At 39.5% G+C, this 23,916-nt stretch overlaps 1 protein-coding gene and 1 long non-coding RNA gene across 3 annotated transcripts in view; one reads left to right on the plus strand and one right to left on the minus strand.

Annotated features, from left to right (window-relative positions):
- Window positions 1–7,060: 7,060 nt before the first annotated feature.
- LOC112160226 (solute carrier organic anion transporter family member 1C1) overlaps window positions 7,061–23,916 on the minus strand; it is a 90,511-nt gene continuing 73,655 nt past the window's right edge. For both annotated transcript variants that reach the window (XM_024294620.2, XM_036210289.1), the window contains 10 exons: window positions 23,402–23,548; window positions 23,219–23,317; window positions 17,022–17,231; window positions 16,768–16,932; window positions 15,538–15,733; window positions 12,766–12,931; window positions 12,440–12,624; window positions 8,794–8,858; window positions 8,254–8,371; window positions 7,061–7,578 (listed from right to left, as the gene is read on the minus strand). In XM_024294620.2, coding sequence (XP_024150388.1) covers window positions 7,152–7,578; window positions 8,254–8,371; window positions 8,794–8,858; window positions 12,440–12,624; window positions 12,766–12,931; window positions 15,538–15,733; window positions 16,768–16,932; window positions 17,022–17,231; window positions 23,219–23,317; window positions 23,402–23,548 — 1,778 coding nt within the window. In that variant the 3' untranslated portion in view covers window positions 7,061–7,151. The remainder of the gene's footprint in view (window positions 7,579–8,253; window positions 8,372–8,793; window positions 8,859–12,439; window positions 12,625–12,765; window positions 12,932–15,537; window positions 15,734–16,767; window positions 16,933–17,021; window positions 17,232–23,218; window positions 23,318–23,401; window positions 23,549–23,916) is intronic.
- Window positions 10,721–12,936, plus strand: LOC112160231. Its single transcript, XR_002921632.2, has 3 exons — window positions 10,721–10,976; window positions 12,438–12,703; window positions 12,791–12,936. It is a non-coding gene; the product is annotated as an uncharacterized LOC112160231 (long non-coding RNA).

Raw genomic sequence — 23,916 nt, forward strand, 5'->3', positions numbered from 1 at the left:
ACGAGGATTTGTGCCACATGCTGCTCTGCCCCCTTGTGGCCCACAAGGCTCATTACAGTCTAGAATCTGGTGACATCATAAGATTGTTTTGGTCTCAAAAGGAATCCAGTCAGCAAGGCCAGGTGGGCCCCATACGGTTTAAAAGTGGGCAGAAAATATGGGCTAACTCGCTACAGAGGAGCTTGCTAGCTCAATAAAGAGGAGCTCACTAGAATGCTACAGTGGAGCTTGCTAGCTCGTTATAGCACAGCTCGTTAGCACTCTACGCTGTCCACCTGGTGGCTAGATTGCATGTTGAGCCAACCCACTGAGGGTTCACTTAAGCCAGTGATGACAAACCCATTTGGGGCCCACATTTTCTGCCACTTTTACACCATATGGGGCCCAGTTGGTCTTGCTGGCTGGGAAACTAGATCAGTCAACACAGCATTATTTTAGAGAGGCAGGGAGTGTAAAAAAAAATGCCTCAAAATTTTGGTTTGAAACATGGTTTAAAAGCAGAAAAAAAGACTTTTAAGACATGTTTTTTTTTTTTTGGAAAAGTTTGATATAACTATATTTCAACTGAGGAAAAAGAATCACAACAAGTCTTGGATAACACTGCAGTGAGTGTAAGAAGAGAATTTTCTCGTGTTTCTTGGCATATGTCAGCACAGGCTGCATGCTTCTGGTAAGTGCTGTCCATCTTCCCTCTCATTCTGAGCTAACAGAGAAATAATGTAGCAATGGGCTCCTCACACCTCTTAGAGTTCAGCTGTCAGAGCTTCACTTCACCAGAAAAAACTCCCTCAGAAGTTACTCAGAGGCTATTCCTCCACAATCATTTTGTAAATACAAATGTTATGCACTTTAGAAGCACTGATTTAAAAAAAATAAATAAATAACATGCCTTATATATGGAGTCATTCTGGTTGTGATACTGATGTTGACAGGTACACGGTGCTCTGTCAAAATGTCAGTCTGTTTTTTATTTTTTAATAAGGTAGAGTGTTGTTGCAAAAAGCTAATGAGGCTAACGAGGAAAACATGTAGTGATGTTGAAGTGTGTTTGGGTTTTTTTGTTTTACATGTTACCAATAAGGTTAGGAGTTAGCTTAGTCATAGTAACATTTGTTAGCAGTATCGGTCTGTTTTTTATGCATTTCATACAAGGCTGGGAATGAATTGTATTATAAAAATGTTGACATGGCTACAATGAAAAACTTACTCAGCAGGGTCGTAGTCATTATGAATGTAAAGTGTTAAGAAGTTGCTCACAAATTTCAGGTAGAATAAAAAAATTATAACAATGGATAAATCTTATCCTCACAAACCCTTTTATTTTTAGAATCGACAACAAAGCTGAAAAAAATTAGTAAAATCTGCCTAAAAAAGGATGTTTTTTACAGTATAAAAATAAAAAGCTAAAATAATGTGATGCAATGATCATAATTTTTTATGTTTTAAAAATTGCTCATACATAAATCATTTGAACACATTTGTAGTGGTGCAATTATAAATGTTTAAATAATGTCAAATTTAGCCTAAGATAATTTAAAATTATTTATAGTTAAATTTGAATCACAGGACCTCATTTTTGTCAGCAGTAACTACAACATTCACAAAAAGCATAAAATATAACTTTAAGAATGAAAATAAAAACCTAAAAACTCTAAAAGTTCAGTTGTAAAATAAAACCGTGATTGATGGAGTTCAAATGAAACATGAATCCGTAGAACATTTCCAACAGATTGTGTTTGACTACATTTTTAAAGAGTCTGCACCTGTGTGATGTCATCACTATCTAATAATCTAATCTAATAACCGTAACATGATTTTATTATTATTGAACTGTAAGATTTGAATAATCAGTATTCATCCTGATTGTGTGTAAGTTCTGTAGAATATCCAAATAGGTTTCATTTGTTGATATTAATATATTTTAAATGATTTGATGAAGAAACACTTTACAATCTGTAATGTCAAATGTTTCAGTAAAAATTGAGTTAGAATTACTAAAATATTACATGTAGCCACGTAGCAGAATAAGTTTAGACCATTAAATGAATCACTTTCATATATTGTTCTTCTTCTTCTTTTCCCTTCAGGTTGGCGCTAACGTGTGTAGAAATTGTTTTTTTAAGATGTTAATTAGGTGTGTAGTGTGTTTAATAAATGTGTAGATTCAGCCGGTAAATCCAGGTGAGTATAACCTGTCATATCAGATGCAGGTTGTTACCTCATATTTTTGTGTGATTTCAATAGGTTGTTTTTATATTTCAGTGCACCCTACACACAGCATAATTTCAAAAAAGAGAATGATAGAGAAATGCTCTATTGTGATGAGCTCTTTATTGCAGAAAGTACAGTTCTGTAAATCAAACACACCATGTCTCTGTATGGATCATTTTATAGAAGTACTGGGAGGCTGTTGAGTCAAACAAAGACATTCCAAGACACTGTTATTTTCTTATTGCATTCATATTTCATGCCATGAAGCTTTTATTCGCTCTTAGTTATTTGTACTCCAAAGCTCCAACACGTATGCGGCTCGTAGTTTATTGCTCCTATGATACCAAACATAATTGAGATCAAAAGTCCCTGTAATATTGGAGCGTTGCTGTCTAACATCAGTGTTGTGGTGTGTGACCTGGGATAATGACTAAGAGCATTTGTCATGTTTACAGTGTTTAGGGTCAGTTATAAAACTGTCTCTCCAAAAGCTAATATTGTCACATGCAGTACATGACAGAACATAGTTTTCTACCTTTACTTTTTAGCTTTTCAGACATGCTCACAGTTTATTTTACTCAGCCTATGAATAATACTAACATCATTTCTGTCTGTATTTTTCCTCTAAATTAATCCGTGGAAATTGGTGACTCACAAGCCACAGAGGCTTTTAATTTGCTTTTTGTTTAGGGAAAAAAACAACAGAACTGCCAAGCTTAAGTGCTTGGTTGCATAAAATGAAAGGCATTGTTTTTGATGTAGCAGAAGGGAAAAAAATCTGAATTGTCAAATTGTTTTGTATAAGGTTGAATTATTTCAAAAGGTTAATTTGGAATTGTAATTTTTGACAAATTGATATTTCTGTTGTCTTTTCTTCTTAAGGATTGAGCCTTTTAGGTTTGGACTGTTTGGTCTCAGTTGTATTTTTGTGGTTCATGCTCTGATTCCAATAGACAAAGTCTCTCCTGGTTTCATTTGACGATTATCTAAGGTGGTTTGGGATATTTACTGGATAAAGATCAGAGCGTGAGATCAACAGGTGGAATGGTGAGGCGCCTGGTCTCATGTGGTAGTTGGACCAGTCTGTTGTGGTGAAGACGGAGCTGAGCCAAAAACTGAGGCTCTGAGTTTAATGGTCGATCTTCGTTCCAACACTCACCAGTTGTCATGATCTCCCAGATACCTTTGTCTAAAAAAGTTTTCCTTGAAGGGTAGCTGCTGGATGCTGCATATATACCTGCCTCAGCAACTGGTATTTAAACTGGTATTACGCCTGTAAAATCACATTTTGGGCTTCAGCTAACAACACTCTGGTGTTAACATGTCACCGTGCACGTTTTTAAGTCCACTAGCAAACCGGCGTTCATTGAACTTTCCTCTGCTTCAATGTCAAAACATTCATCTTTTGCCAATCAGGGACTTGGATTTGGTAGTGACGTATATGTGGTGTGAAAGTGGAGGATTTTAGTTGGAAAACTAAGTTACAAAGGTTACAAACATACAACAAGTAGCTTGGGTACATAAAAAGTGTTAATATTAAATAAACTTCACATTCTCACGTTCCAACTCTTTTTATTGTGACATGTGCACTAGGAAAATACTGCACCATCACCACACAATGTTGTTGTTCTACTCACCCACTTCATTCCTGCTCAGAGCCTCACTCCGATTCTTCCGATTCGACTCCTGATGAAGAATCTGCTCTTTCAACTCTCGATTCTTAACTCTCTGGGAAGGATTTTTGTGGGCCTTTATTTTACTATAACTTTGCAAAAAATGAGATGTTGTTGTGGTGTGTGAGCACTAGGGGGAGCAGAGAGAGATCGAGTGAATGAAGGTACAGGTGTGATGGCGAAAGTCACGAGACCCGAGGCAAGATTGTAAATAAAAAGAAATTAAGGAAAGTTTAATGTCAGCAGTAATTAAAAAAAGACTATATACAGTTTATTTGATAGTTTTTGGTAGAATTAATAAACTTAGCTATGTAGAAATAATTCAGATCTAATGAACGACCTTTACTGTTTTTCAGACCTATGGCACATTTAAAACCCTTGAAAAGGTCCGTCTTCTTACCTGTTTTACAACTACAAAGTTGTAGCACTTGATTGATTGTTGGAGCACTGTGGATACCGTAGTCAGGAGCCTGGTGGAATGACCTTTACTATTCTTCAATTGAACCTCATTCTATGGGGCTCAGGTCCAACTGACTGTGGAGGCCAGCTCATCTGCAGCAGCGATCCATCACTCCTGATCAAACAGCCTTTGCAGCCTTCAGTGAGAATCTACGGTCATGAAAATAAAGAAACCCTTTGCATGAGAGGGTGTCTCCAAACGTTTGCGTGTACTGTACATCTGGATATAGTTTACTCTGAAAGGCTTAAGAAATCCAAATGAAACCGCCTCTATGTGTGAAATGTGTTAGCTGTTGTTACCCATTCACACTGACTTCAATGCACCATCATAGTGCAGAAGAGGTTTATTTAATGAATGTATTAACTTATTTTTGATAATGTCAGAATCAGTAAAATTATTTCAATAACAGTCATTGAATCATTTCACTGATAATAGCTTCAGATGACCAGCTACAGCAGCTCTCCAGCTGTAGATCTAGCAGTTCCTCCACCTGGATCTCACTGCTTGTCCGTCACCCGTCGTCTCATCTCCTGAGGTATTTACTCATAATGTTTTACTTATATTACACATTACGTCTTCTTGGACCCGAGATTTCATGGAACCGTACCTCTGAGACTTTCATTTCTCCAATAGTACTACAATATTCTTCAACCAAAGTCTATCAAGAAGAAAAGCATTTGATTCATCCAATCCCATGTCTCATCCCCAAATCAATCATCCAGTGTGTTGCGCCTGAGAACGGGTCAAATAATATTTCTAAAGGAACATATAATATCAGCAAACGAGTTCATAGACTGAAACGGATCATTTCTTTACTGCTTTTGCTCTCTGGTAATGTGCAACTTGATCCTGGGCCTTTACAAGTCATTACACCTGAACACTGTAATGTAGAACTGGGCTTGGATTTCTGAACTTCAGTGTAAGAAGTTTGTTGCCAAAACTGGACTTGATCAAGTTATGGGTTCTCACAACTAATCCTGATATAACTGTTCTGTCAGAGACCTGGTAGAATAAGGCTGATGCTGACAGTGAAATCGCTATTCAAGGCTATAATGTGTATAGAGCCGATAGAGCTGCTAAGGGCGGTGGAGTAGCTCTCTATGTCAACTCTAAATTTTGCCGTTCTGTAACCATATCAATCACTAAACCCAAGCAATTTGAGCTATTAGCCATCCGAGTGAATCTGACTGAAGTTTTATATTTTACTTTAGTTGGTTGTTACAGATCACCTTCATCCAAACCAGAAACTCTGTCCTCTCTCTCCAAAGAGCTCCACAGCCTCTGTGATACAGAAATATTAATAATGGGGGATTTCAACTGGAATTGGCTTTCTCCTGTTTCTGATCATTTTAAGGAACTGTGTGATTCATTGTCACCCGATTAAATCCAGTTGATTCAAATAAATCCACTCTGTTGGATCCAACACTAGCTAATAAACCCCATAAGTTTAGTTCCTCTGCAATGATGTTAGTGATCATTGCGCTATTGCAGTAATAAGAGATGACAAAATAGTAAAATCTAAACCCTGTCACATTCTTAAAAGATGTTTTGAGCATTTTTTACAGCGGTGATATTCACCGCATTCAGTTAATTCAAGACGTAGAATGCGACTGAACATTTTCATCAGACTTGTTAAAAAATGTAGGATTTCTGGGCGAAATAATCTAATGGGTTAGTCCCTCTTTCATCTCCACCAGTGTCATTCAGATCCTCTGCCTGTTTCATCTATTACAGTATCTTCTGATTCTTCTCCTGCAACCAAATCTGTCATCCAACCAATTTCCAATTCAGATTTGCTGTAGACCCTGAAAGCCATTGATCCAAAAAAATCTCCTGGTCCACACGACCTAGACCCCCACTTTTGTAGTTGAACCCATCACCCAGATTCTCAACGTAAGTATTCAGTCACATATAATTCCCAAAGTTCGGATGGCAGCTCATGTTCTCCCTCTATTGAAAGATGGAGATCAATCTATATTTTCTATATTGTCTTTATTTTTAGCATCTTTTTTAATTTAGTGATTTACAGACATACTTGGCGGTGAAGTAACAGAGCTGCCGCTGATGTTTTTTGTTTTGTTTTGATGTTTTTCTGATATTCAGTACGGCACTGCTAGTTGTGATATGGCAAGGACAGAGATGTTTACTATCATTTCAGGGGATTTTTCAGGCTTTATGCACCTTTGACACGTCCGTGCACGCATGAGCTTCACCACAGAGAACATTTTCTCTCTGCCATGGTTTAACCATCCCTAGACTCCTCCAACCTCCTCACCACAAACAGTCTCAATTTCTGATTGGCTCTGCCTCTGTCTGTGCACCCAATTAGTGCAGTGGGTGGGACCAAACTGAAGACAGAGGTGTGCCCGCCTCCGAGCCAAAAACAACCAGTTCAATATCGGACGTCAGATTAAAAGAAGACTTAATAGCCAATATTGACAGATGCTGATATTTATATTGGTCAACTCCTAAATATGACCCGTCTAAAACTGTCATCATATTTCATTAATTTATGGATGAATTCATTATTTTTTCAAGAAACCAGGACTTACTATTCATTGATATTCAGCTGCTGTGACAAAATCATCCAAATGTGTTCATTAATGTCAGTGTTTGTTTCAAACAATAAAATGGAAACACGAAAAGCCCCAATTATCCTCAAGTCTAAATAGAACAGCTTTGGTTGAATCAAATGAAGGGGGAAGAGCAGTCTACATACTTTTTTTCCACATAAATGTACTTTTATTTAGGTGTTTTTCATGTTTATTTCAAACACATGTTTCTTGAGTTGATCAACGGTTCTCCTCCTAACTTCCTTTCTCCACCTTGCTTTTATCATCTGAGTGATTGATCTCTATCTGAGGATCTGGCTCCCAACAGACCAGATCTTTGCCTGCTTCATCAGTGACATGAAGAGTGAACTCAGTCGTGGTCTGTGTACAGCCTTTAGGCTCATTATCTTGTGAGGGCTGTCCTTTTCTGTCAACCACTTGTTCCTTCTCACAATCTGTGGTACCCTCCGGGTCATGAGGCAACTTGGGACTCATAGATGTGCCAGCGCCTTCAGTGGGGTTTGATGGGACTTTGAGTTCAATATCCTTAGAGGGATTGCTGCGCTGTGTTTCTTTTTCCTCATCTTGTCCACAAAACTGTTGCCGGAGGAGGATGATGACAGCAATCATGAAGAAATAGGAGGAACCACTGAGGCAGGTGATCAGACCCAAGAAAATAACTCTGAAAAGGCAAAGGTAGATTTAAAAAAAGGAAAAATCACACAATTGTAGAGTGGCATTACAGTATTCCCCCTTATTCGCGGGGTTAGGGACCGGAGAGATCTGCGAATAAGCCGAATACGTGAATATGAAGAGACTTTTTAGAGGATTACTCTTAAGTGCATGAACGGATCAAAATAAAGCGTTGGAGTGCTTTATAGAGTAGAATACACTCGAAACCTCAAAAGTAGAATTTTCATGGTAGGGCCCTTTGGCATAAAGATTTTTTTTAATTGAATAATTTAATGAACAAAACTTTATTGAACAAAAGACTGTACCTCCACAACAGCCTACTTCATGAGGCAGATGAATGTCGCTCATCTCTCTGCCTTTAAATCAGGATTGCATTTGTTTCCTCCATCAAACAATAAACACCTGCTCCAGTCTGCGATCATCTACTTCTGCATATCAGGATTTTTTTCAGACACTTCTGAGTCAGCTGATTCCATTTCTCCATGCAGGTGGATGCTGTGGAGCGCAGCACTTCCCTTATATGCAGAATTAAGCGTCTTCAATTGTTAGAGTTTTTTGATGAACCAGAAGAGTCATATGACTAAAAAAAATAATCTGCACATACGTGACACCGCGACTACAGAAACACGAATAAGTGGGGGAACACTGTCGGTCCTTGAGTTACCTGTACATGTCTGACTCATAAAGGCGACACGCCCCCTTGCCTCCACACTTCTTCACGGACCACTTCAGGCACGTTGAGTCAATCAGAGCTCCAAAATACACTGGTGCTGGGATTCCACCTGCAAGCAAATAATGAAACGAGTGTTTTCTCAAAAAACATTTCTTCATAAAGCACCAGATTCTCTTTCAATGGTTAGGGGTTTGGACTTTCAACAAGCTGACTCCTGATTTGCCATAGTGTTTGCCATAGAAACCTCCACTCAGACTGATTGAGACCAATCACTGACAATTTCTGTCTCTAACTTGGCGGCACCTATATTACCATAATGGGCCACTGAACTGACTTAGTTTGTGGAAGTAAGACATTGTCTAGAGTTGAAATCACTCTTGGTCCAGTTCTCAAAGACATTCAAAGAAACAGACAAAAAAATAACAGAAAATCTGTTAGAAGACAGAAGACACGCAAGTGACTCCAAGACCGACATACGAGTCATGTTAAGCTTCAAGAACCTCAAAATCAGCTGGTAAAGATTAATCTTACCAAGAGTCCTGGTTACCAAGACCTGAATTCCTAGTGCAAGAGACTTTAGCTCTGGTGAGATGCATCTGTAATCACAGCACAAGACAAAAGAGTGAAAATTAGTCAGATAGATTGACTTTAATGATCCTAAAGGGAAGTTATTGGATCTGCTGAAACCCCATACAAGATAAAGGATAAAATGAATAAAATACATCAAAAGAAGATAAGATATATAAAATAACAAGTACAAGTCTAAAAATGATAAAGGGTCACTGAAAATATGTATCGCTATATAAAAAGTCATGATAAATATGTGAACATAAAACTCATAACAGTGGGTTTTACCCGTCCAACAGTGGAGTTATGGAGTCTGATGGACTTCAGAACGTAAGAAGATCTAGGCCTCGTTGTGTTGGACCTTAGAAAGAGCAGCCTGTTGCTGTAGGAGCTCTTCTGTTTGGGGGGACAGAGTTCAGGGGGTGGGCTCTTGCTGCTCCTCTACGCTTTGAGGTTGGATTTTGTTCTTGCTTCCATGAGTGTCTCCACCGAGTCCAGACTCACACCTATTATAGACTCAGCTCTTATGACAAGTCTATTCAGTCTCTTCTGGCACAGCCTCCCCAGCACACTACTGCATATGAAACTAGAACAGTTGTATACCTGTGATAATAGTAGTGTGAATGCTTTTTGCTGAATGTAGTCACTGAAGATGCTGAAGCTTTTTTCTGAAAATGGTGACACAATTTACTTAAACTGCTGAAGGGATTTGTGGGAAATGAAAAAGCTATTTGCAAAATGTTACATTTGCAAAAAGACTGGAAATGTCGTTAGAGAATTATGAAAGAGTGCTGAAGCTGACTTAATTTTTTTTTTTCATTTGTAGTAAAATTGCTTAAAAATCCCCAAGACATGCCAATTTTGCAAAAATATTTAGTGTGTTGCTTAAATATTAGCTAAACTCCAAAATGGCCTAAAATTCTTCAGTACACTAAATTAGTCAAAAATGTTAGTGTTCCTAAAATAGAAGCTAACTTTAAATTATCCGATAAAACCTTTAGTAGAAGGTTAGCATGTTACTAAAAAATTAGGTATACTCCAATTTAGCATAAAAATTGTTAGGAGATGCCAAATTAGCCAAAAAAGCTAGCTAATTGCTTAAGTACTAGCTAAACTGCAAAATAGTCTAAAATTACTCTGTAAACTACATTAGTCAAAATTGTTAGCCTGTTGCTGAAAAACTCTAAATCAGCCTAAAAAGCCCCAGTAATTAGCAAATTAGTCCAAATGTTAGCATGTGGCTAGAATAATTGGTAAGCTCTATTTTTTAATAATTACTATTAAAGATGAAAACATAGCCCGTGAATATATTTAAAGGTTTGTTGCTAATCTACTTTAGAATTTTGACATTTCCTATGAGGCATATTTTGTTAAATATTTCAAAAACTACAAAGTTTATGAATACCAAAAATACAAGCAGTAATGTCCTGAACGAGCTGAACGTTTTAATACAAGTTAGTTGAAATCATCGAAAGTGTGATTGAGTTTTTATGTGCTAAAAACGTTCAGAAGGGAGCAGGAGAATCACTATAGTGTGAATGTTTACTAAATATTCACACAGAGATGCTGGAGACGACTGACTGGTAAAACGTGCAGAAGCTTCGAGCAGATGTTTCAGCTGGCCACTCTCCTCTGGAAATACATCCTGTTCTGACCTTTTTGTACACCCCCTGAGTGTGAGTCGACCAGTCCAACTTGCTGTCCAGCTGCAGACTCAGGTATCCGTAGGTGGAGAGAATCTCGACCTCCACTCCATCAATGGAGACAGGCTGAAGTGATGGAGTGACCTCACAAAACTCCAAAATCTTTTCTTTGGTTTTAGAAATGTTCAGGGGGAGCATGTTCCTCTGGAACCACCCTCTGAAGACTGGGATCCAGCAGGAGGTTGGGACTTTCTTCAGTTGGAGACTGAGGTTGAAGACCAGTTGCATTGACCGCACAGTTCAGCTGCACATGTTTTGAGTTGCCTTGGAGACACTGAGCAGTGGAGGTGGAGGCAAGGTGTTGAGAGCGACAGGTATTAGGGGAGAGGCCTAAACTATGGAAGAAGGCCTTTAGCTCATCAGCTCTCCCTGTCTCCACACACCCAGAACTGTCCACCACTTTGCTGCACCCGGCGATTGCTCTCATGGCCTTCTAGACCTCACGTATGTTGTTATTCATCAACTTTCCTTCCAACCTCTTGCTGTACTCTCTTCTGGTCTGTTTTAGGACAGTTTTAACTGCTCTATGAGTCTCCTTCATCAGGTTTTTCCCCATAGAGCCCACCAACACAGTCCTTCAGAGCTTCCTCTACTTCTGTAGACCACTGTCTGGATTACTGAACTGACGCAGGTCCAAAACACAGGAGGATAAGATGATGTATTTCCTTAGGATTGTTTGAAGGCAGTTTGATGAATCTCAATATTTTCTGTTGGATTTGAGTTAATTAAACTGGGATAAAAAAAACATGGATTGCACATTGAGTGGGCTTTTCTCTATACATTTTCTGTATCCACGTTATCCTGTTTTGGCTAAATGGTTGCTGGAGCCTATATGCAGCTACTGTCTGGCAAAGGCAGACACATGATGGACAGTTTGTCAGTCCATTATACAGAAAAAAAACAACTTCACTCACTCAAATTCATGCCTAAGGAACAGCTAAGACAATTAACATGAAGCATGTTTTTGGACTGTGGGAGGAAATCGTAGAAGGTGTGCTCGGATATATGAACAGGTTGTCTTGGAGGAATCATTGAGAAATCAGCAGTCAGGCAATGTTTAGAAATGGAAGAGCAATCGCTCCATCATCACTGTGCCTGAGGTTAAAATAATAATCCCCACAAAGACCCATGAGGTTAATTTGATGGGATGTCCAAACCGGAGAAGAGTGAGTTCGTACATTAAAATGATGGTATGTTTGCAGAACATCGGTTTCAAATCTGTTGTCAAAGTCTTGCAAACACACTAAATACACTATTCACAGTAAGTTATAGATATTGTTATTTACTTCATTACTTTTACTATTTGGTCTACATTTTTGTGAAATTTTCCTTTGATATTACCAATAATGAATGAAACAAAAACAACATTTTCATTAGTTATGATAATAATAAAGATATTTTAGTCCCAATTAACAAAAATTGACCACGTCAATAGCGGGTTTTTCCACGGTTTGCCGCAATGAAAGCTTGACAGCGACGTCTCACTAACCTCATGATGTTCTGAGGCATTTTTTTTATACTCACAGATTACAGAAAATGAAACGTTTTTTCCCTTTAGAACTTTTTTGGCTTTGGTCCTAATAAGTCCTAAGATGCACTGTATACAGTGAGAACATTATGTGGAAAACACAAAACGAGGAGTGTCCATCACCCCAACACAATTGCCCCTGTATCACAAACATCTCTGAAGTGAAATGAACACTGTATGAAAGACATCTATTGAGATTTTCAGTATATTCATAACTTATTGGGACTAGAGTCAATAATTTGGTAAGTCACGTAGGAATAAAGTAGAAAGTGAAAATAAAAAAGGATTTCTAATTTCTCTTTTAAAACTTCATTTGAAGCAATGAGATCACAACGTTCACAGTGGTCATTCTTTCATCCTTGTGGTGTAATATACAGACCGAATGATGACCATGTAACCCGGAGTGGCTCCAAGAGAGTTGATGAAGGAGCTGAGGACAGAAACGGCCATGTAGGAGGTGAAACTGCGGCTGCAGTCCTTTGCATGAGGACACTGGCCCAGCTTCACCGACGAGGAGGTGCCGGCTGAAGAGGATGTGGACACACAGCTGCAGTTGTGAAAGACCTGGAAAAGACATGAGATGACACCAACATGACAAAATTATGGTTGCATGAGTGAACTAATGCTGCAAAATGTGAAAAATGTAGGAATTGCTCAATTTCAAATGGAAAAACTGCTTCCATCTTTATGAGTGTTGTACCTTACCGTGTTTTTTCCGTATCCACTGTAGTTGAGACAGCCTGCCATGCATGGAGAGATGTACGTGATTCCACTGTCTGAGCAGACAGGGTCCCACTCGTCTGCTGAACATGAGCAGTCTCTGTTGCACTCGGAAAAGAGCGCTCCTGCATCATATGATAAACTCTGTGTTCTGCGTGGGATGGAGTTTTTATGTCAGAGTCATTGAAAGAAACACAACTGTAAAAGGTTTAAGCTTAAAAACTAATTTTCTCTAAGATAATTCCAGATATAGTTTGACCATACTTATTATTTTTTCCTAGCATTGCTGCTACTATCACTGCCATCAAACCGCAGTTTGGTGGAGGATTCAAAACACAATGAGTCATACTGTGCTACAGCTTTTATGGCTTTTTAGATTGCTTGGGAGAACCCATATGGAGAATTGACCCTGTAAGAGTGCAATAGCAGTTTTGGTTGTCCAGGCCTGTAAAGAGTAGACAGGAGCAGCAGCATCTTAAGGAGTGTCTTGCAGTTCCTTCTAGGCTTGTATGGCCACTTTAACCCTTGAGCTATCCTATGTATGCTGATGTTGGGAGCAGGGTCATCTGGACCCCACAATTAGGTGTGCTGAACCTTTTTTTTTATGATTTTTGATTTTCACTGGTGTCCGTGACAGACCACCTTCATCCACAGTTATCATGGGATGGATAATACGCGCGACATTATGGTCAAGTGCACTCTAGCTCTGCTTGCGGAGAAACTTTCTGCGCATGAGTGAAAAATGACTTTTGACAACTGGGGGCGGAGACAGAGTGCTGCGCTGGCTTTCTTCTGATTAGTCAGTTAAAAAGGATTCCTCAAATTACAATGTATAAATTGAATGTTTTTATTGTTACTGTTTTAATATAGTTTACTGGTAAACAAGAAAGATTTGCCACAGGCTAAGTAACTGTGGCAGCATTTAAAGAACACTCTTGGAATGAATGAATGAATGAATAAATGAATGAATGAATGAATGAAATGGTTTATTTCAAGCAATCAGATCATAATACATAACATATCACTTAATGAATCACAAGTAGATTGCTTGAAATGGAGTGGAAGGAAGTGAACTTATATAATCCCACCCTGACTCGACCATTTTCTCTACATGAATGATCAATATCCGGTTCAGGACTTAATATCAAATATTAATAAAATCAGGCTATTAAAGATCATTGATGTAATCAAGTTTCAAAGCATCCACGACAAATCATTTATAATAATTAGTAACAATAATCTAATGTTCTCATTGAAAAAAGACACTTTGTACAGATTGTATTCAAAAAATTATGATAATACAAAAAGTAATAATTAAATCATCTTTATTTGCAGTAAAAATCTAAATATTCTCATTAAAAATGAGAGGATGAAGGAGGAAACATGCTTTTTTGTTTGTTTGTTTTTTTGAGGCCCAGAGAGACAGAGTGAGAGTCATGTAAAGTACACAGTCTGTTGTTCTGGATTTAAAAAACTATTTATGCTGAGCAATACTCCAAAGCATAATTAGAATTGTTTTTGATGAGCATAGATTGGTAATAGACATTAGGGGGTGTGGGGGCGAGACGGGGATGAGGATCTTCTCTATAGTCGCAGACGGTCTCCGGTCTCTAACCCCACCAATCAGAGAGAACACGGTATTTCTAAAGTCTTAGACGTTCTTTAAAGTCAGACATGCCATTGTCTCCACAATGTTTCGTCTACAGCAGGGGTAGGGAACCCTGGTCCTCGAGAGCCACCGTCCTGCATGTTTTCCAATATACTTTTTCCAATATCACCTGAACCAGGTAATCAGTCATGAGTAGGGACTGGTTCAGGTGTGTCCAGCCAATAAGAACATGCCAGAGCAGGGTATATTGGAAAACATGCAGGAAGGCGGCTCTCGAGGACCAGGGTTACCTACCTTTGGTCTACAGTCTCCTCTGCAAATGTAAACTTCCTGTCTACGTTGGTTTAGAAGGCGTCATCCTCAAAATAGGCCAATCAGAAGAAAGCCAGTACAGTCCTCTGCCTCCGCCCCAATTGTCAAAAGTCATTTTTCACCCACACGCAGAAAGTTTCTCCCTGAGCAGAGCCAGAGTCCCCATGAGTGCACATGACCAAAATGTCGCACGTGTCCGTTCCCTGAGATTCTGCTGCGGAGGATTAAACACGAGCGTGCAGGAGCAGAAAGCGCTTGTGGGGGTCGGAATTATGAGCGAGGAATGTTTGATACGTGTGTGGAGATGTCTTATTTCTGCGTGGAGTTTTGACATATAAAAATGCCATACCATCGGACACCCGTATACCCACATAAACTATGCTCTATATTTTTATATTTCTAACACTCAGACTACACACAAGGAACCTGCAATGAGCGTGCACTTATCACAAAAACGGCCCTCATCTTTCTCAGTTTGTGGGCTTTGTGGGGCCCGAAAAAAGAAAATTATCTATGACATGCTACCCACTTCACCCTTATTTTACCTTATGCGTCGTACAAGTGTTCATTATGACCAGTCGCCCATGGAAAAGACAGAATAAAAATGTACATACACGTTTTTGCTCTACGGGCTCACAGAGGTCTCTCTTGCTATTTTGTGAAGGCCACCTGTTAAGATATCCACCCAGAAGGGCAGTTGTAACGAGGCTTTAGCTATTGCCGTAAGATTTTGATGAATTCTTCTGCCCCACAGTAAACTCTTAGGCCAGAACTAAAACAGCAGAATTTCCCTCTTCTCTGATCCAAATAATTATCTGGCGAGCCACAGTACTTACCCATTGTACGACACAGTGAGCCCAGCCACAGGGATATTATCACACTTGGTACCAAACTGAAGCAGTAACAGGAGGTATGCCATGAAGGATGTAGCAAAGGAGAGCTGAGCTCCTGATACCACACTCAGCTTGTACCTTCTCATCAGGAGCCCCCCCAGGAAAATCCCCACTGCTACAGCCGGCAGGTTCAGCACCCCTAAACCAAAGAGGAGACACTCACATTGTTGAAATGCAATTTGATCCAAATTTAAAGCCAATCTGAAAGCATTGATTGTTGCAGTTCTTAGAATGACCACTGGAGTCTGGTTTAAAAGTGAGCAACTTCAGAATTGACTCCCACGTTACAGAGTTTGACTTTTAGAGGGGATTAATGAGCCTAATGAATTTAACTTTAGCAATGAATGTGTTCATTTAAGGTTTTTTTTTGTAATTATCATTGACTTACATTATTCTTTACTTTACAGGTCTTTATTATAAGGACAATTATATTGTTGGCCTACAGCAACTAAATCTATTATTTTTAATATGAAAACAATGAGCACTTTTATGTAAAAATATTTGTTTTACTTTACTGTTAACAGAATGAAAAGAATAAATTATTGCACACACAAGCAACACAAGTTTCTACAATCATTTGAGCCCTACATACATAATCAGCGTCAATTCAATACGCATTGAAAGTTATACCAGGTTAAATTTTGACCAATCAGGAGCTATGATTTGGTAGTGAGGTATGGATGGCATCCTGTTTAATTCACAGAAGTACCAACCATTTGAAAATTGATCATGGAGGAGATATTTAAATTGCGGTTTGTGCCCGGATGGAAATATACTGTATTACAGCAGGTCTTTCAAATGAATAGAGCTGTGATAGGAAAAGTCTGTAGCAAGATTCATGAAGTTTGCACCATGTCGGCATTTCACACGTTGCTTCACGTTGGTTTTGAACCACCTGAAGCTTATATGGATGGACTTTCACGGGAGACTGGCATAGAGAATGGAGTATGAAACGTGAATAAAGCATGGACTACTACAGTTTTGGTGGAATGCATAAGAAACTGTTAGACCGATTCATTTTGCACAAGTGGAGAAACACAGTTTGTATGAATCTAACACTGAGTGACAAAAGACAGAGTGGAAAGTAAAGAATGCCCCCCGGGCCTTGACTTTGACATGTAGTTTGACTCACAAACACAGCTGTTCAACAAGCAGCATGAACATATTTCTTACCAATGAGGAAGTTGGCTCTGGATGCGGATTGTCCAAACTGCTGCTCCATATATTTAGCTTTGAAAGTGAAAAGCCCGATAAAGGAGTTGAATTTCAGGATGCTTGCACACAGAAGGAGGAAGTAAGAAGGTGTTCCCAGCAGGCGTTTCAGTGATGGGACGAACCCTAGGAGGGAAAACAAACTCCAACTGAAAGGAAACCTGATAAATGTGCTCTCACACACATACAAACAGGAGGATGTTCTATGGCTCTACCTTTGGCGATTTCCTTCAGCTTAAGTTTGTGTTTGACGTTCACTGCATCTTTGGGTCCATGTGGAGTCATGACAGCTCCCAGCTTGGGCAGGGAGCGGGGTAGGAACCAGAAGGGAATGCTGGAGATGAAAAGGAGGCCAGAGGACACCAGGAATCCCAACCACCAGGCGCCCACCCAGCGGGCATCTTTCATAGTGATCGTCACGCTATCTGCACCGTGACAGAAAAGATATGAGCAAATGCACAAAGCAGGGATTGTAAAATAGCCCTACAAACACTAGATTTTTAATTTGTACCTGTTTTTGTGACAAACATGAACCAGACCAAAAAATGATTGACTGAGAGAAACTCAATCCTGTTTCTCACAGACAAGTGACCATTTTATCAGACCTTTGCACTGTGAACAGCAGGCTCGATCCAAATGAGGCTGTAGTCACAGGCGCTCTGTCAAACGTGCAGGTTCTTGCCAAAAAAACACTCAGTTTGCCATGAAAAATAGTTTTTTTTTCTCTTTTTCAATGGAGATCAAACGTGTCAAATATATGAAAAAGAAGAAAAACAACGGAGCATTTGCTGATAATGAACACACTACTACTCTAACCCACCTCAGACAACTTTTAAATGTATTTCGACGCCTGATTTCTACCTCTAATTTTTATATGTTAGACAATATACAAAAGGGTTCAGGCAAGGTTAAAAGTCAAAGTCACTGCATCAGATAGATGTGCTAATGGGCAGAAGGATTTTTATATGTTTCATTTTCACTTTTATATTACATGGAAAAAGGATAGAGTAAGGGTGAGAGTTCAAGATAGACTATAGGAGCGAATCATTCATACAAAGATGTTAGCTGTTATGTTGATGACTTTCTCTCACTCTGCCCTGGGTAAGGATCGTAGATGTCTGGCATTTTCAAAACATTTGTGATACAACACTGGGAGCATCTTCAGTATTTTTTTAATTTTAGTATCATATTTTCTGCTCTGAAATGGGCACCAAATTTAAAAAATTAAAACAAAACAAACAAAAAAAAAAAATGCACCTTTTAGCCCGGAGTGTCTTATATAAGGATGAATTCTGGTTGTGCTTATTGATGTCAAAACGACTTTGAGAGGTGTATGGCACCATGTTAAAATGTTATTCTGTTTTTTACAAGTTCAAAACAAGGTAAGGTGTTCATATCTTAAATACGCTAATGTGGATAACGTGTTGTGGTGTTGATCTGTTGGGACATGGTGGCCATCCACCAATCACCCACTAGTCCGTCCATCTGGACTAGCCAGGACTGGACGGCACTCATCAGCGAACAAGACTGTTTGAAAATGAGTCTTATGTTTGAGCCCACTGAGCTAGTGAGTGTTTACAGGGAGCCAAATAGAGGTTTACGTAGAACTGCGGCCTCTAGAGGGTCCTACATCTTGATGTCGGTGGGACTGCTTGAACCAGCAGCTTCAAATATGTGCTGCTGCTTTGTCATGGTATTTTAGCAGCTGCTCTCTTAATGGGATGGATTTGTCTGCAGAAACCTTCCTCATTCTGCCTTTATCTGCACCAACCTGTGTGTCTGAATCAACCACAAATCTCTTTATAGCTTGACGATCACACTTGCTTTTGTGAAATATCAAATGTTTTCATGTCCTGTCCAAAGCATTTAACTTTCAGCTTTTCAGCAGCAGAGATCCCTTTACTTTCCCATATTAATAATCTAATAATCTAGAACAACCTTCTTCAGTAGTTTTAATTGAACCTGGCAAACTAACAATCACAGCTGTCTGAAATTGATATTAGTGACACAAAATGCTCCAAGACCCAATATCATCCATGAGTTTAATTGAAAAACAAAGAATGTTATGATTTTGACAGTTAGATACGATTTGCATAATAACTTGAAATGCACTGTATTATGTGACATTTTGTCATGCTAGTATTTGAGCTTTTTTCCGCATTTTATTAAAAAATGTTAGTTATCTATTTTTTTTCCTTCATGCTTCTTTATGTGATCTGTTCTCAACATTTCAAACGTGGAAAGTCAAATAGAGTAGTGAGAAGTGATAAATGCTAAAAACGTAAATCTTTTGAGGGATATTAGTCTGCTTTCTAAAATGTTAAGATTTTCTGAATGTTAAACAGATGCAGCAACTCTTTGTCTGAGGGCAGTGTTGTTCAAAATCAATCAATCAAAACAGAAAAATCTAGCTTATAAGCTAGATTTACCACATAAGATCTGAGAGTACTGGCAGGTCTGACAACTGTGCCAATAGTTCCTTCAGTAGTAATCCAAGCCTTCTGTCCAGAAGTGAGCCGTAGTAACATTACTGGCAAGAACCCATGTTCCAGCTGAGTGGCTCTGAATATTAACAGTGCCCTGCTGTGGTCCGTCTCTTTTAAGTTGTTAACAGTCTGTACAGCACATTCAGTGTCCCTGTTGGTTTTAGGGGATAGCCGGCTGGTATTGACATGAGTTAAGTGGTACTCTTCAGCAGACTTTTTGAATAACTCAGATGAAAACTGTGGCTCATTAACAGATACAACAGTCTATGTCATTTCATGTCTTGCAAATATCTCCTTAGTAGCTCTGATGAGGCTTCTGCCACCATGGTTTTAAGTTAAAGGGTTAGTAATGGGGTTGTAGGTCATTTTCGGTGTTAACTGTATTTCCCCTTATATTTACCATTTCCAAATGTTTTGGCGTGTTTTGAGCAAGAAATATTGAAATAAAACGGCATTTTTGAGGCCAAATTTGACAAACCTGTCTCTTCCGGGTAAAAAGCTCCGTTTTGGTCACGTGGTGCGTGTGACGTCAAAGGGGTCAATATAGCAAGATGGCTTCTCCTTAGCGTGTCGGAGCTAGCGATAGCGGCGATATTTCCAGGTCCACAATTCTGTCTTCAGACTCAGATTGTGGAAACATTTGTTCTGAAAGTGACGCTGATTCAGAGGCGCCGGGTGTTTGTGGTTTGAGGACTGTAAAGCCCTATCAATTTGAGCCGGCAGCGCGGAAAGTAAGAGCTCACAATATGGCAATGACACTGACAGTGACGCTGAGAATGCCGATGAAAACGAAAGCTGTCAGTTTATCAGAGCCATACTCGAAGCTGGAAGACGTGGAGCGTCTCGTGAAGCTTTATTTACAGATCGGAACCTTTTGGCGACTCTAAATCAAATCATCAATGACGCTGACTATCAGGGTCGGTAATGCAGAGTTTCATATGCAAGATAAAGAGCTTAGAGACATGTTTGCAGGACCGTCCGCCAGTTTATTATTTATTTAATTATTTATTCACTTTATTCACATACCCGGAAGCTCTTTCACCACCAAAGGAGAATGTAAACAGTGCTCCGTACGCCCCGTTCTCCACATGAATCGTCCCGTTTCAAAACACAACAACAACAGGGGATGACAACAGCCTGTCACGTTAGCTAAGTACACTGAAAATTCCTAAAACGATTCCTCTTCAGATGAAAGCATCACACAGAAATGACTGAGATCTGATCTTTCACGGAGGAAGAAATGACTGGTGGACCGCTGCGAGTGTCGATGGTTTCATCAACGGATCTGCAGAGATCCTGCAAGCCACCATCAATGATTAATAAACTGCAAATCAAACAAAGAAACTTCCAAACATGTGCAATGTTTTAAACATTCAGTTTACCTGTTGAAATCAGAAGCTTTTCACAGTTTAGTCGGTCTGGTTCTGCTCACAGTGTTCATTCACAATAGGCTCATTTTGATTGTAAATCTCGTAAATTTACGGCTTTAAAAATAATTTTTTTTTATTTTTTTTGGTGGCCCTAATACTCCGTCGGACCATAACACCGATGTTTATAGAATTCAACTTTGCCGCAGCGCACACACATACATGTATCTGCAGACACCCTGGGTCCGCCTGCATTCTGCTGCTGGCGCTGTCTCACTCATGTGACGTCAACGCGTCACGTGACCCAAATCGAGCCGTTTCTGAAGCAGCGCGAAATGCGAGTGTGATTTGTCGTTGATTTTGTAAAATTTTACTAAAACCTGCGTTTGTCAACGGTAATTATTTGTTATTTTTGATACATTAGAACATATGGAATATATCTGGATACTTATTTTAGCTTTGTCCCAGGGCATTACTAACACTTTAAGCTACTTCTATGTATCTTGAGAAGAAGTCTATTATGAGAAGATAATGTTTCTTGGACCACTCAAAAGATTCCTACCAACCCTCTGCCGTGATGGTCCAGAAACTGAGTTGGTAGAAGTGGCTCTCGGCATGGTGATTTGTGTTTTAGGCATGTCTAGCACCTTTCTACCATGCTACCAATGTCTGCGGGGATGCCAGGCCACCAAACAGACTATCGAGTTCTGGCTCTGCATTTTGAAATCCTTGATGCCTTTCATGCAAACACTCAACAATGTTTACTCTGAGTGTTTGTGGTATGACAAGTCTCTGTCTTTTCACCAGAAAGTTGTTTGCAACTTGAAAGTCCATTCTATGTTTGCAGTATGGCTTGATGTCCTGGTCCAACTGACATTTCTCGGGCCACCCTGTGAAACAGGGATTCATCACTTTCCTGCATGTATTGTCCTCTTCTTGTGCTGACTTTACTGTCTTCTCTTTCCTGACTGAGGCTGGAAGCCCCAAAACTACACAGTCAAAAACATCCACCTCATTCTTGAACTAAAGATCATCTGCAAAGGGTGGACCAGCCAGTGGTGCTCTGGATAGGGCATCACCTGTGTTAAGGTTCTTCTCTCAGACATGAATACTGTTGAAAGTGAAGCATAGTAGTCTTAAATGAAACCCCAGAACCCTCAGAGGAAGATCATCCAAGCCCCTAGTACTAGAAGAGGGACCACAGGTATGTGGTCTGTTGTTAAAGTGAACTGCAGACCCATTATGATGACAGTCTTCCACATGCCCATATGACTACTAGTGCATCTCTTTCTATTTGGGTGTAGCGCCTCTCTGTCCTAATCCTCGTGAAATGTATGTAAGAGGTCGCCATGAATCATCTTGCTGTGTCTGTGTGAGATAAGCGCTAATTCCGTATGGAAAGTAACTGCTGCGACTCTTGGGACTGTCACATTGGAATACTGCAAGTATTTCTGGTGAACTCAGTGTCCATTAGTCTCTGAAAAGCTGTTGGAAATCGACCATTCGTTTTCCTCTCCTTTTGTAGATCCTTCAGTGGGATTGTTACTGTGGCGAGCTGTGGCTAAAACTTTGCGAGGTAATTGGCCATGCCCAAAAGACGTTGCACACCTGCCACACAAGTAGGCTATGGCAGCTGTTGCATTGGCAGTTGATCTAAACATGGCAGCGTACGTAGTCGCAGCAGCCTGGTGCTTGAATGGCCGTTGCTATTTTTGGATGTTTTTCATGGATGTTTTGTACCTATTTGCTCGACCTGATCACAGCTATAGCCGACACGAGCTCCTTAAAATTGGATGCTTTATGATGGACGTGTAACAAGAGAGTTTATCTGGTTGACAAGATTCGGTTGGACATAACTAGGAGTCTTAGTGGTTTCCTATCCTATCAAAGGGGAGGCGGGGCAGTAGGAGGAAGCGAGGCCGCAGAGCTTGCGCGCTAGCCAGCCTATGGAAGCAGCCCCTCAAACCACTGCTCCAAGCTGATAAGAAAACTCTGATGACCCAGCATTCTAGTAGTATTTAAATGCATCACTTACGGAAGAATCTCTGCGACATGAAGAGTCTCACCACTGAGTCATGACTGACTCTACATAAAAACGAGTTTAGAAAATGAATGGATGACTTTAATCTCTAGTTTACTGAGCACGACAGATGAGAATATAAATGTACAAATTACCCCAGTACTCTATAATTACTAAAATCTATATAATGCAAGTATAAACATTTTACAAACACTATTTATAAATCCACTTTGTTCTGATGATGAAAACTTTGATAGGTTAAAAACATAAAATAAAATAAAATTTCACATGAAAAATTATTCAGACACAATGCATTGCGGTCTATGCTTGCCAATCTAGTGAGCATTGATGTGCACTAGTGATTGATGTTTTTTTTTTTTTTTTTAGGAACTAAGTCTAGTTTCATAAATCTATTGTATTTCACAAAGATAAAAAGGATCAACATTGAAAGAAAATAAAACACTAAAGCCAACATCAATTTCAAATGCATGTAAGTTTTAACTTTCAATATCTTTGCACAAAAAAGACAATCTACGTACCCATGTGAACATATCCTATGTCAACATATAGTTTGGCACAATAGGATCCCATTAGGAATCCAAACATGGGACCCAGGAGTGTAATGGTCTGAAGACAAGCTATCAAAACAAATCAGTTTGGATGATTATGTTCCATATTTTGCTGTCATTTGAAAAACTGATACATTTTAAGGGAGAACTTACCAATGTAGAAAGGCGAGTTTTCAGGTTTGGCAAAGTCATCAATGTAGGAGATGCCGAGAGGTGTGACTGGAGTTTCTCCGACGCCACGCAAAGCATTCCCAAGGAACACATAGATCCACATGTGGGATTCTGGCTCTCGAACACAAGCTGCACAATGCCACAACACACATTCATTTTAATAAAATCTTAACAAATCACTTAAAAGATGTTAGGTTTAATTAGAGTCTGTTTTAATGGCTTACAACGCTGAGTGTATTTCCCTCTGAATTCCCAAAGAACCAAGCTCCCCTACTCTGATTTCTAAATTCAAAGCCAACCCCGTATTCTCTGGAGAGACAGCAGGCGCTGCAAACAGCTCTGAGCTATTACCAGTGGTTCGCCTGACTCATTTCCGGGGTCACGACCGAATCTTGTAGGTCACAACCAAATCTCGTGGGCAATGACTCAAATCTTGTGAGTCATGACTCAAATCTTGTAGGTCACAACTCAAATCTCCTGGATCACAAACAAATCTT

Source organism: Oryzias melastigma, linkage group LG23, assembly GCF_002922805.2.
Source record: "Oryzias melastigma strain HK-1 linkage group LG23, ASM292280v2, whole genome shotgun sequence".
Lineage (NCBI taxonomy): Eukaryota > Metazoa > Chordata > Actinopteri > Beloniformes > Adrianichthyidae > Oryzias > Oryzias melastigma.